At 45.4% G+C, this 13,722-nt stretch overlaps 2 protein-coding genes across 7 annotated transcripts in view; one reads left to right on the top strand and one right to left on the bottom strand.

Moving 5' to 3' along the window:
• Positions 1-11,107, bottom strand: part of bace1 (beta-secretase 1) — a 103,221-nt gene extending 92,114 nt beyond the window's left edge. For both annotated transcript variants that reach the window (XM_068054041.1, XM_068054042.1), the window contains exon 1: positions 10,429-11,107. In XM_068054041.1, coding sequence (XP_067910142.1) covers positions 10,429-10,683 — 255 coding nt within the window. In that variant the 5' untranslated portion in view covers positions 10,684-11,107. The remainder of the gene's footprint in view (positions 1-10,428) is intronic.
• Positions 11,108-11,719: 612 nt separating this feature from the next.
• LOC137381443 (centrosomal protein of 164 kDa-like) overlaps positions 11,720-13,722 on the top strand; it is a 173,706-nt gene continuing 171,703 nt past the window's right edge. For all 5 annotated transcript variants that reach the window (XM_068054036.1, XM_068054040.1, XM_068054037.1 and 2 more), the window contains exon 1: positions 11,720-11,870. The gene's annotated coding sequence lies outside the window, so the exon portion shown is untranslated. The remainder of the gene's footprint in view (positions 11,871-13,722) is intronic.

The raw sequence follows: 13,722 nt of genomic DNA, 5'->3' as shown, positions 1-13,722 counted from the left end.
TAGGCATCAAAGCAACGCTGGTATCTTGCCTGTGACAACAGTAATCCTGAACCACATTTAATATTGGAATGCCAATTGCTCAGCAGTTAATGAACACAGAGCCATCTGCATCCAAAAGTTAATTCACAGTTGCTAAGCAGCATGGAAATGCCCTCTTTCATCACTCCATGTTCCAGCATTTCATTGCACAACACTTGGAGTATTGTGTACCGTTTTTGTCTCCATATTATAAAAAGGATATGGATGCACTAGCGAAGGTGCAAAAAAGGTTTACTTGAAACATACCAGAACTGAGAGGTTAACCACCAGGAGAGATTGAACACGCTGGGGCACTTTTCTCTAGAAATGGGAAGGCTGAGGGGTGACCTGGTGGACATCTTTTAGATTATGAAAGGTTTTGATAGGGTATACCACAAGTCGTGGGAGTCAGTTGCCAGTGATCGCCAGAGTTGGCGGACAGCCATAAAGGCGAGGCTAAAGTGTGGCGAGTCGAAGAGACTTAGCTGTTGGCAGGAAAAAAGACAGAAGCGCTAGGAGAAAGCCAACTGTGTAACAGCCACGACCAATTTTATCTGCAGCGCCTGTGGAAAAGTCTGTCACTCTAGAATTGACCTTTATAGCCACTCCAGGCGCTGCTTCACATACTACTGACCACCTCTAGGCGCTTACCCATTGTCTCTTGAGACAAGGAGGCCAAAGAAGAAGAAGAAGATGATAGGGTATATGTAAACAAGATGTTTCCACTTGAAGGAGAGAACAGAACTAGGGCCATAAATATAAAATAGTCACTAATATATCCAACAGCGAATTCAGGAAAAATGTCTCTAAGCTGCGAGTGGTTTGAATGTGAAATTCACTATCACAAGAAGTAATTGAGGTGAATAGCATAGATGCACTTAAGGGGAAGCTAGATAAACAGATGAGGGAGAAAGTAATAGAAGGATATGCTGATGGGGTTAGATGAAGAAAGGTGGGAGGAGGCTTGAGCACAGCATAAACACCAGCATAGACCTCTTGGGCGGAATGTCCTGCATCTGTGCTGTAAATGCTATATAATACACTACCACGTTGCTGGTCAACATCTACAAAATGATAGGGTTGTGCTGAACCTCTCAGCTCAGGTATCCTTACAGTGAAAAGATCCCATGATGTTATTCGAAGAAGAGCTGGACCATTATTCCCAGTGTCTTGGACAACATTTTTCTCTCATCCAATAGCTGAAAAGAAATTATCCAATCATTTGCCTTATTACTGCTTGTGGGATCTTGGTATGCTCACAATCCTGCTGTCCTTGCTTAGGTAACAACAAAGACTGCACTTCAAAAGTAATTCATTGGCTTTGAAGCACTTTAAGATGTCCTCAGGATGTGAAAGGGGCTATATAAATGCAAGTCTTTCTTTCCTTCCTTCATCCCTCCCTCCCTCCCTCAATTCGAGTTATATTGGGTACAGCAGTATCGTGGTTATATTAACAGGACAGTTACTATGTTACTTGTAATCCATAGGCTCGATGTAAAGTCCAGAGAACTTGAGTTCAAATCCCAACATTGCAGTTTGAGAATTTGAATTCAAATTTTTAATAATCTCAAAAAATAAATGGCTGGTAGCAGTAAAAGTGATCATGAAGCTGTCGGACTGTTGTAAAAACCCAACTGCTTCAATAATATCATTTAGGGAAGGAAAATTGCTGTCCTTACTGGGTCTGGGCCGATATGTGACTCCAGACCCACACCAATGTGGTTGACTCTGAACTGGCCTCATAAGCTACAAGTGTTCAAGAGGAATGCCCACCACCACCTTCTGAGGGCAACTGGAGATGGGCAATACATACCAACATTGCCAATGACGCCCACACCCTGAGAATTAATACATTAAAAAAATTGGGTTGGGGTACAGGTGGTTACACACCAATCACTGGCGGGGGGAGCAAATTCAGATGATGAATAAGGCCCAACACACAAGGAGTATATTGTCTGAAGTGTAATTTCTGCTCCAATGTACTGGAATTGAGACACTAAATAAACCTGATGACAACACTGACAGTTTCTGTTGTATGAAAGCACGCAAAAAATCTTCAGTTGAACAGACAAAAACCTTGAGTGTATAAGAAAAGGCTGCAGGTATCTGTTATACATATTCTCCTTAAAAATCCTTGATTTACTTGGGAGGGTGGTGTTGGCGATATTTTTATCCGACAGCTTTGTAGCCCCAAGGCTAGAGGCTGTGCTGTAAGAAACAGTATTGTGCGGTAAGAAGCAGACCCATTCTTTTTCTTTTCTTTTGGGCCTCCTTATCTCGAGAGACAATGGATACGCGCCTGGAGGTGGTCAGTGGTTTGTGAAGCAGCGCCTGGAGTGGCTATAAAGGCCAATTCTGGAGTGACAGGCTCTTCCACAGGTGCTGCAGAGAAATTTGTTTGTTGGGGCTGTTGCACAGTTGGCTCTCCCCTTGCGCCTCTGTCTTTTTTCCTGCCAACTACTAAGTCTCTTCGACTCGCCACAATTTAGCCCTGTCTTTATGGCTGCCCGCCAGCTCTGGCGAATGCTGGCAACTGACTCCCACGACTTGTGATCAATGTCACACGATTTCATGTCGCGTTTGCAGACGTCTTTATAACGGAGACATGGACGGCCGGTGGGTCTGATACCAGTGGCGAGCTCGCTGTACAATGTGTCTTTGGGGATCCTGCCATCTTCCATGCGGCTCACATGGCCAAGCCATCTCAAGCGCCGCTGACTCAGTAGTGTGTATAAGCTGGGGGTGTTGGCCGCTTCAAGGACTTCTGTGTTGGAGATATAGTCCTGCCACCTGATGCCAAGTATTCTCCGAAGGCAGCGAAGATGGAATGAATTGAGACGTCGCTCTTGGCTGGCATACGTTGTCCAGGCCTCGCTGCCGTAGAGCAAGGTACTGAGGACACAGGCCTGATACACTCGGACTTTTGTGTTCCGTGTCAGTGCGCCATTTTCCCACACTCTCTTGGCCAGTCTGGACATAGCAGTGGAAGCCTTACCCATGCGCTTGTTGATTTCTGCATCTAGAGACAGGTTACTGGTGATAGTTGAGCCTAGGTAGGTGAACTCTTGAACCACTTCCAGAGCGTGGTCGCCAATATTGATGGATGGAGCATTTCTGACATCCTGCCCCATGATGTTCGTTTTCTTGAGGCTGATGGTTAGGCCAAATTCATTGCAGGCAGACGCAAACCTGTCGATGAGACTCTGCAGGCATTCTTCAGTGTGAGATGTTAAAGCAGCATCGTCAGCAAAGAGGAGTTCTCTGATGAGGACTTTCCGTACTTTGGACTTCGCTCTTAGACGGGCAAGGTTGAACAACCTGCCCCCTGATCTTGTGTGGAGGAAAATTCCTTCTTCAGAGGATTTGAACGCATGTGAAAGCAGCAGGGAGAAGAAAATCCCAAAAAGTGTGGGTGCGAGAACACAGCCCTGTTTCACACCACTCAGGATAGGAAAGGGCTCTGATGAGGAGCCACCATGTTGAATTGTGCCTTTCATATTGTCATGGAATGAGGTGATGATACTTAGTAGCTTTGGTGGACATCCGATCTTTTCTAGTAGTCTGAAGAGACCACGTCTGCTGACGAGGTCAAAGGCTTTGGTGAGATCAATGAAAGCAATGTAGAGGGGCATCTGTTGTTCACGGCATTTCTCCTGTATCTGACGAAGGGAGAACAGCATGTCAATAGTCGATCTCTCTGCACGAAAGCCACACTGTGCCTCAGGGTAGACGCGCTCGGCCAGCTTCTGGAGCCTGTTCAGAGCGACTCGAGCAAAGACTTTCCCCACTATGCTGAGCAGGGAGATTCCACGGTAGTTGTTGCAGTCACCGCGGTCACCTTTGTTTTTATAGAGGGTGATGATGTTGGCATCGCGCATGTCCTGGGGTACTGCTCCCTCGTCCCAGCACAGGCATAGCAGTTCATGTAGTGCTGAGAGTATAGCAGGCTTGGCACTCTTGATTATTTCAGGGGTAATGCTGTCCTTCCCAGGGGCTTTTCCGCTGGCTAGGGAATCAATGGCATCACTGAGTTCCGATTTGGTTGGCTGTATGTCCAGCTCATCCATGACTGGTAGAGGCTGGGCTGCATTGAGGGCAGTCTCAGTGACAGCATTCTCCCTGGAGTACAGTTCTAGGTAGTGCTCAACCCAGCGGTCCATCTGTTTGCGTTGGTCAGTGATTATGTCCCCCGATTTAGATTTGAGGGGGGTGATCTTCTTGATGGTTGGCCCAAGAGCTCTCTTCATGCCATCATACATTCCTCTGATGTTTCCGGTGTCTGAGGCCAGCTGAATATGACTGCATAGGTGTTGCCAGTAGTCGTTTGCGCAACGCCTAGCTGTTCTTTGTGCAGTACTTCTGGCTGCTTTAAGTGCTGCGGATGTTAAATCGCTGGGGGCTTTCTTGTAGTTCAAAAGTGCACCATTAATAATCCTCCTATTTAAAACAACCATGGATTATAGCTGTGCAGATTCAAGATGGCAGCCGATATTGCCAATAACACTGAGTGAGCTGTCCAGATGACCAGGAAGGCCTAAGTTTAATCCTTAGTCAAATTGACTGAGTTTGCTTATCTCGGCACCATAACCTCTCCGAGTTCTCTGGGGTACAGAAAGTAAAGTCAGCCTGGCTTTCCACAAATTCTTTCCTTCTTTCTGACCAGTGTACGTGTGTGCTTGCGTGTGTGTGTGTGTGGTTGGGGGGAGGGGGGGTGCGTGGGGTGGCATTGGGTAAAGACAAGATGAAGCTTCGCTGTGGTGCTCTCCTCAGTTACATAGTCAACTAACACTCAATAGTCATGATTACATATGAAAAGTATACCACAGGAACATAGGAATAGGAGGAGGCCATTTAGCCTTTCGAACCTGTTCTGCCATTCAGTGAGATCATGACTGATCTACAACTTAACTCAACATACCTTTGCCTTTGCCTCATATCCTTAATGCCTTTGATTAACAAAAATCTTATCAATCTCAGGTTTAAAATTTTCAATTGATCTAGCATCAATTGCCGTTTGCAGAAGAGAGTTCCAACCTTCTACCACCCTGTGTGTGAAGAAATGTTTCCTACGTTTGCTCCTGAAAGGTCTGGTTTTAATTTTTGGAATATGCCTCCTAAGCCTAGACTCCCCAACTAGCGGAAATAATTTTTCTCCATCTACCCTATCTGTCCCCCGTAATATCTTGTAAAGTTCCACCAAATCACCCCTCAACCTTCTAAATTCCAGGGAGAAGAGCTCTAGTTTGTTTCGTTAAAAGCAAAATACTGCGAATGCTGAAAATCTGAAATAAAAACAGAAAGTGCTGGAGATACTCAGCAGGTCTGGCAGCATCTGTGCAGAAACGGTGTTAACATTTCAGATCAATGTGACAAAAGGTCATAGACCTGAAACGCCAACTCTGTTTCTCTCTCCACAGATGCTGCCAGACCTGCGTAGTTTGTTTAATCTCTCCTCGTAGTTTAACCTTGGAGTCCGGGTCTCATTCTAGCAAATCTTTGCCGCGCTCCCTCCAAAGCCAATATATCCTTCCTAAGGTGTATTGCCCAGGACTGTTTGTTGTACACTAGGTGTGGTCTAACCAAGCCTTTGTACCAGAGGGCTGCAATCACAGCAGAACTAATACCCCAGCAGGAATAAAAGGAAGAGCTCATGTCTAAATTACCATCAAACTGTATACCTGTTAACCTATAAAACTGGCACTAGCTGACCAACAGCTTCAAAGAAGGAAACACAGTGTTCTGCATAAGCTGAAATCTATGGAGAGTGGAGGATAGGGAAAAGCCTTTACATTATTAGGTTTGGAGGTTGAGAAAGACATGGATGAGGTTTTCAGAGGCAAATGGGTTGAGGTGGAGGTAAAGATGAGCAATGTTGAAGAATCAGTTTTGGTGATAAGAAGGTTATGGGGTTGAATGCTTTACATTAAAAGTTGTACTTTCTAGTTAATTTAAGCACGTTTATATTTCACAATCGATGGATTATTAATCTAAAAAAAAGGAACAAACAAAGTGCCATTTGGATTTTCCACAGATAATCATTTTCCCAAAAGTTACCTCAACAATGTCGGTCAACCACCCTGCCTCAGTTCACCAGCAGATATGGCACTTACTGTGCCCGGTTGTATGGCATCACTTGCATGCAACGCTTAGAGGAAAACTGGGTGAAGAGATATTCCTGCCAGTAATGGAGCTGGCATTCTTTTTTGATCCATTTTAAGTTAATGAATGGATAATTGGGCTGCCTTACTGATGTGTGATCCTACATGCCCAATTCTAGTCTATACGCTGCACCCAGGTGATCTAACACAGCTGAGCAGAACAGGAAAGTGAGCCTTACTATAATCCATATAACTTCCTGCTCCTTTACAGACGGCCCCCAACCCTCTCTGCACTTTTTTTTCTGCCCTCAACCCAACCTGGTGTTTTTCTGCTCCTGCCCCTAATTCAATCCCACCCCAAATCGCTATTCAATTTGACAGTCTAAATACTTCTTAATTGTGTGAGGGTTCCTGCCTCCGCCATCTCTTCAGTCCCAGCACCGATCCCTGTGGTCTTCACCCTTTTCCCCCTTAACTTAACCAGGCACTCTTGCCCTCCTCTGACTTAGTTCAAATTGGTTCTCTTTTTCCACTCTCCCCATTCCAGCTGGCAGTATTCTGTGCCACCCATTCAAGCTGTTTTTCACTCTTGAAAGGCCTCCCTTCAAGTTGGTACACTTACCTCCCCAAATATAGCTGACACTCTCTTTGTATCAGCGTCCACTCTTGCCCCATTATCATCCATTTTTATCACACATCACCATTCATTTCTTCCTCCCTGGCCACTCGGAGTTGCCTCTATTTGATTCTGCTGTTAGTGGAAGGGATTGCCCAACACCGCAAATGATAGACCAGAACTTTGGTTCTCATGGAAATGGTGGGATCCCTTCCATTAGTGGCAAGATTCTCATTGGAATAGGACTACGGAGAGAGGAGCATGGCCACACTGACTTTTATCTGCAAAGTGGACACATTAACTGTGCGTCCAAAATGGTGATGTTGGCATGAAGCACAGATGATTATCATGTACGTTAGTGCAAAATAATGGGATTTCTTCTGAAATTTGTTTTATTAATTTGTGGGATGTGAACATCGCTGGCAAGGCCAGCTTTCATTGCCCATCCCTAATTGCCCTTGAGAAAGTGGTTGTGAGCCGCCTTCCTGAACTGCTGCAGTCCATGTGATGTTGTACAACCACAGTGCTGTTAGCAAAGGAGTTCCAGGATTTTGACCCAGCACCAGTGAAGGAATGGCGATATAGTTCCAAGTCAGGATGGTGTGTGGCTTGGAGGGGAACTTGTAGCTGATGGTTTTCCCATGTGTTTGCTGCCCTTCTTCTAAATGATAGAAGTTACAGGTTTGGAAGGTGTCGAAGGAGCCTTGGTGAGTTGCTGCAGTACATCCTGTAGATGGTACACAATGCTGCCACTGTGCGCCAGTGGTGGAGGGAGTAAATGTTTAAAGTGGTGGATGGGATGCCAGTCAAACGGCCTGCTTTGTCCTGGATGGTGTTGAGCTTTCTTGAGTGTTGTTGGAGCTGCATCCATCCAGGCAAGTGGAGAGTATTCCATCCCACTCCTGATTTGTGCCTTGTAAATGGTGAACAGGCTTTGGGGAGTCAGAAAATGAGTTACCTGCACTTACTAAGAATGGGTTAAGATTTTTCAAATTAATTTACTTAGAGTTCTTAGAAGACAGAGTGAAGATTCTTTCATTCCATTGATCTGGGCTGGATTCAAGCAAATACCAGTGGTAAAAGAACAGTGCTATAATGTACTACCCCATCTAGTCCAAATAAAGCAAAATGAAGATAATAATTTGATACATTGGTGCCTTAAAAGGTGGAATTCAATTTTGACACAGCAATAATGTCAAATATTAACTCGTGACAACATATTGCAATATTATTCTAAGATGATTGGGTGAACTGACCTTGGATTAGTCGCAACTAAACTGATCAAAGGTCACTGATTAAGCTCAGAACTATTGGGTCAAAACTCCCGTTCATAACTACCTAGAAGTTTTCAACATCTAAATACTGTACTGCTCATTTTATGACTATAATGCAAATACAGTAAGCCAGAAAATTAATCTCCCTCCCCAACTAACAATGCTTAACACAAGAACATCTTATCATTGTAAACTGTGCAGTTGAATCACCATCAAAAGATGACTATGTTACGAAAGTAGTGCCTCTATGTTTTGTTCAAGATATTTTTTGAGGATTCATTTTTGAAAGATTTAAACTTTGGTGTTTTCAAAGGGGATCATGTAAAGGCCACTTGACTTTGAAAAAACAGTCCATGGAAATGTTTTTAAAAGGGGCACTGAGAGGTATTGTGAGGAAAACAAGCCTTTCCAGGAAACCACTTGACTTCCAAAAATAACAAGCCTTTCTGGGAAACCACCTGACTTCCAGCTCAGTAAACAACAGAGAACTTTGGACACCTGGAGAAGTTGTCTACAGAGAAGTGAGAGGTCAAAATTGATGGAGGTCAAAATGTTGACCTCCTGTTGTCAGTTTCACTTTTGAATTGTTTTGAGTTAGGGTTGACCTGTATAAAAAGGGAGAGAAATTCCAAGGAGAGAAGAGAACTTCCAAGGAAGGAGAGAAGACCACAACCCAGCTCAGGTTTCCAGCACCACTCTAAATGACCCTGAGAAGTCCACTGTGTCAACTCATTTCATCTCCTGTCTTTGAAGAAAAGCCTGCTCAATCAATTCTCAACTCTGCCTGAATAGAACTGTTGTAAAAGATCCCAGTGACCCATCTACATGTCCTCGGAGGTCAGACTGAATGCCAGTTTTGGAAACAACATACCTCATTTTCTGTTTCTTTAAGAATGAGTAAGTATTCAGCCCATGTGTTTTTTTGTCTGTAATAGAGCTCTAAAAACAGTTAACCGGTGTGTGTGTATGTGAGGGGCTAAGATAAAAAGGGAACTTTAATATTTCAATCTGTGTGTTTATGCTTTACTTCATTATTGGTTAAGACTTGTTTAATCATAACCTGATCATTTTGTTGTTTATTAAAGAAACCTGGTTGGTGTGTTTCTTTCTGGGATAAAAATACAGTCTGTGATTGACCGTATCGGTAAGTGGGAAAAAACTTAAATATATGTTATGACCCATGAAGAAGTGGAACTAGAATAAACAGTGCACTTCTCCCACCTCGGTTGTAACAACAGGGTCAGATGATGTGTGGAGAAGATAATTTCTTATAAAGAAAACGAGTACAGGGGACCTATGAGTTGATTAAAAAGAGTCAGTGGATGACAAATGTGCACTGATGAAATTATTAATTGAAATTATTTTAAAAATAGCAGGATTAAAATTAATACTTAAATATTCCTCACGTTTGAGACCAGACATTGGGTTCAACTATGGCAGCATCACAACCCAGCCTGCACCTGCCCTCGATCTTCAGCAAAAGTCACTGTATATCTGTAAGTAATGGGAATTCTGTCTGATTTCTTAAATCCTTTTCCCAGCACAGCAGCCCTGAGGCCTGTTGTAGGACCCTAGAATAGATGTCAGATAACTCAGCGCCGATAAATGATAAAAATCTGGCTTGTTTTGATGTATATGACTGAATTCTGCATTGGACAATACACTTACCACCGAAGCCATCAGAGGAACAAACCCATTTTATACCTCTGACCCAGACTCTGTATTTATTTTGTTTTAACACTGATTTCAAGGAGTCTCACTAAAGGATATTTCCAGCAATTGAAAAAATCCACTTTACATTTGAAGACAGATGGAAATTAGCAGTCTGCTGGCTCAATACAAACATTGATTTTGGGTGGAACTTTGGTGTAATTATTCCCAAATCTATTTGTCAATTTTACGTTAGTTTCAAAAAAGGCTTTCTGTTAAAGGGACATTTTCCAGAATAAGTGTTTGGTAAATCTTTTTTGTCAAGTAAAAAAGTGTTTAAGAAGGGAGAAGAGTGGTGCATCGTATTTGTCACGGTGGCGTTACGGGAAAGCGATGCAGTGATGCGTTCCGAAGTGGTTTATGTCATGATACCGTTGAAAAAGATTGGACACTTTTTCTTCATTTAAGTTGGACCTTTAATTCAAAACAAGGTTGAAACCAAAGGCACTACTTTCAAATTAAAAGGTATCATTCTGCAAAATTAACGAAAATTGGGAAAAGTGTTATTTCTGGAGTAGATTGTAATTAATTGCTGTACCAGTTACTTATTCCTAATATAGCAAATATTATTAATGTATATTGGTAACTTATTCTTAGATACAAATTACTGTACAGAACACAACTAATGTAATTATTGATCTAATTCATATGCACATTGATAGATACATGCACATAAAACATTATGATGTATACATTAAAGCTGCAATCTTACCTTCTGAGGGGGTGTCCCTATTGTCATCTCCACATAATATCCCTGTCCGGATTTCCCTCTCAGATTATCAACCATATCCATAAAATTGATACTTTGTCTCCGACCAGTCTCATCAGCAGCCTTAGCCAACCTGCTCGAGATCCCGATGTCATTTTTCAGAGGGACCTTGATCCCTGACGGCTCTCCATTGCAATGCAACCATCCAGCCAAGGAGTAAACCAACAGCAGAAAACGAGAAAGGGGACAAAAAATCATTTCGATAACTCTTTTTTTCTTTTTTAAAAAAAAGAGAAAAGCCAAGTGTAATTGCACAGCAGCTGTCTGCAAAAGATATTTATTTAACCCCCTCTCGCCCTACATTGAGAGATTTGGGGGAAAGGCAAACGTTCAGCGCCGGACACTTCATTGATGGATTTAAAAAGAAAGGCATTAAAAAAAAAAGGCAGGGAGTAAAATATCATTACTCTTTTGCATGAATGGATCTTCGTGGAGACTCTAGCAAGCTACAGAAAATGCCATTATTTTCCATCATTCCACTATTTGAGATTGTGGATCGGTGCTTGGGTAGAATAAATGGGGATAGGTTTCGGCAGAGGCAGCATCAGCAGAACCTGGACAGTCTTCCCACTGTCTCTCTGCTTCCCCACTCCAGCGGAAGAACTATTGTAGATACAGTAAAATACAGGAATGACGCTGGGAAAAGCAGGGGCAGCAAGGTTGATAAAGCCCTCTGGGTGTTGTAGTTTCTCATCTTATTGCTGTAATGTTTGGAACTCTTCTGTGCACCCAAGTGCCTCCTCCTGGTGTATTTCTGTGGATCCCACACAAAAAAATCTCTGGAAATGATACAATCTGCTGTTGCAGACGGAAAGATACATGCAAATAAATCCCTCGTAATCTAAAGCTTAGGTAAACTTATTTCTGCCTCTGAAATATTTGCTTGCAATAAGACTGCCTTAGATATTTCTAGACCCACTGGTACCTAAATCTCTTTGCCCCTCTTCCCCACTTTTATTTCCCCCATTCTCCCCTGTCTGCAGCTGCCTTGTCTACAACTACAACTCCCGGCAGGCTCTGTGATACAGGCACGCGTGCGCACTGGTTCCATACGGCTAACGGGGGCGGCGGGCTGCGTAATGGTTTGATTGACAGCTGAAGTAGCCATGCAGAATCGAGCTCTCCGCTGAATGGCTGCACCTCTGAGCCAATCATACTGCGAATAAAGGAGTCGGGGGCGGGAATAGACCGCTCGGTTTGAACTGTGGCGCCGGAAGTAATTTTTAATTTTTTTTTGTGGTTGAGTTTTTTTGACTGTAATCCTGTTTGGAAAACGGTTACAGCGGCGGCGATGTCTCCGTCCACCGGAGGAGCGGGAGCCCGTTAATCTGGAACTGGAGGCGCTTCAGCGCCGAGTGAACGGACCGCGGGGCTGAGTTGCTCAGGTAAACGGCCGGTTGCTATGTTACCGGTAATAGCCGCAGGAGATCCAGAGCCGCCTCGGTTCCCCTCTATTACCCCCAATACCCCCCATTCCCCCCCAACCACCAACACCCCCCATTCCCCCCAACACCCCCCCATTCCCCCAACCCCCCATTCCCCCCCAACCCCCAATACCCCTCAACCCCCCATTCCCCCCCAATACCCCCCAACCCACAATTACTCCATCCCCCCAACCCACAATTACCCCATCCCCCCAACCCACAATTACCCCCATCCCCCCAACCCACAATTACCCCCATCCCCCCAACCCACAATTACCCCCATCCCCCCAACCCACAATTACCCCCATCCCCCCAACCCACAATTACCCCCATCCCCCCAACCCACAATTACCCCCATCCCCCCAACCCACAATTACCCCCATTCCCCCAACCCACAATTACCCCCATTCCCCCAACCCACAATTACCCCCATTCCCCCAACCCACAATTACCCCCATTCCCCCAACCCACAATTACCCCCATCCCCCCAACCCACAATTACCCCCATCCCCCAACCCACAATTACCCCCATTCCCCCCACCCACAATTACCCCCATTCCCCCCACCCACAATTACCCCCATTCCCCCCACCCACAATTACCCCCATTCCCCCCACCCACAATTCCCCCCCATTCCCCCCACCCACAATTACCCCCCATTCCCCCCACCCACAATTACCCCCCCACCCACAATTACCCCCCAACCCACAATTACCCCCCAACCCACAATTACCCCCCAACCCACAATTACCCCCCATCCCCCCAATACCCCCATCCCCCTCAACCCCCAATACCCCCCATCCCCCTCAACCCCCAATACCCCCCCATCCCCCTCAACCCCCAATACCCCCCTATCCCCCTCAACCCCCAATACCCCCCATTCCCCCCAACCCCAAATACCCCCCATTCCCCCCAACCCCAAATACCCCCCATTCCCCCCAACCCCAATACCCCCCATTCCCCCCAACCCCAATACCCCCCATTCCCCCCAACCCCGAATACCCCCCAGTCCCCCCAACCCCGAATACCCCCAGTCCCCCCAACTACCAGTCCCCCCATTCCCCCCCATTCCCCCCAACCCCCATTCCCCCCCAACACCCAGTCCCCCCAACCCCCCCCATTCCCCCCAACCCCCATTCCCCCCACAACTCCCCCCACAACCCCCCCATTCCCCCCCAACACCCCCTTCCGCCCTCCCCGTTTCCCCCGCCTCTCCCTACCCCCTCCCTCACTTCCCCCTCGCTGCCCCATTTCACCCTACCCCTTCCCCCCTCGCTGCCTCATTTCACCCTACCCCCTCCCTAATTTCCCATATCGCCAGCTCTCCCCTTCTACGTATTCCCACATCCCTCCACCAAATCACCCACATTTCGCATCCGCCCCCACCCTAGCTACGCACATTCTCCCACAACTGCCATCAGACCCCCCCCCCCCCCCCCCCCCCCCCACCATTACCTTGTTATCCTCCAACCCCTGCCACATTCCCTTAATGCCAAGGACCTAAGCTCTGGAATTTCCCCTCTTCCCTCATTTAAGATATTAAAGCCTATCTCCTTCATTTGTCCAATATTTCCTTTCGTGGCACAGCATCAAATTGTGTTTGCTAACACTCCTGTGAAGCACTTTGGGATGTTTTATTATGTTAGAGGTGCTAAAGAAATGCAGGTGGTTCTCATTTTTAGCTTGCTCAAAATTTGTCTTATCTGTTGACTGTTGTGGTAAATCTGTCTTTTTATTTCTGACCCCAGTGTAAGGTTTCATTTATAAAAAGTGCTAGTTATAGCAGCTACGGAATGACAATTCAGATATTTACA

The sequence above is a fragment of the Heterodontus francisci genome, chromosome 22 (assembly GCF_036365525.1).
Source record: "Heterodontus francisci isolate sHetFra1 chromosome 22, sHetFra1.hap1, whole genome shotgun sequence".
Lineage (NCBI taxonomy): Eukaryota > Metazoa > Chordata > Chondrichthyes > Heterodontiformes > Heterodontidae > Heterodontus > Heterodontus francisci.
The sequence above is the reverse complement of the archived record's forward strand: the minus strand, read 5'-3'. Positions and strand labels throughout refer to the sequence as shown.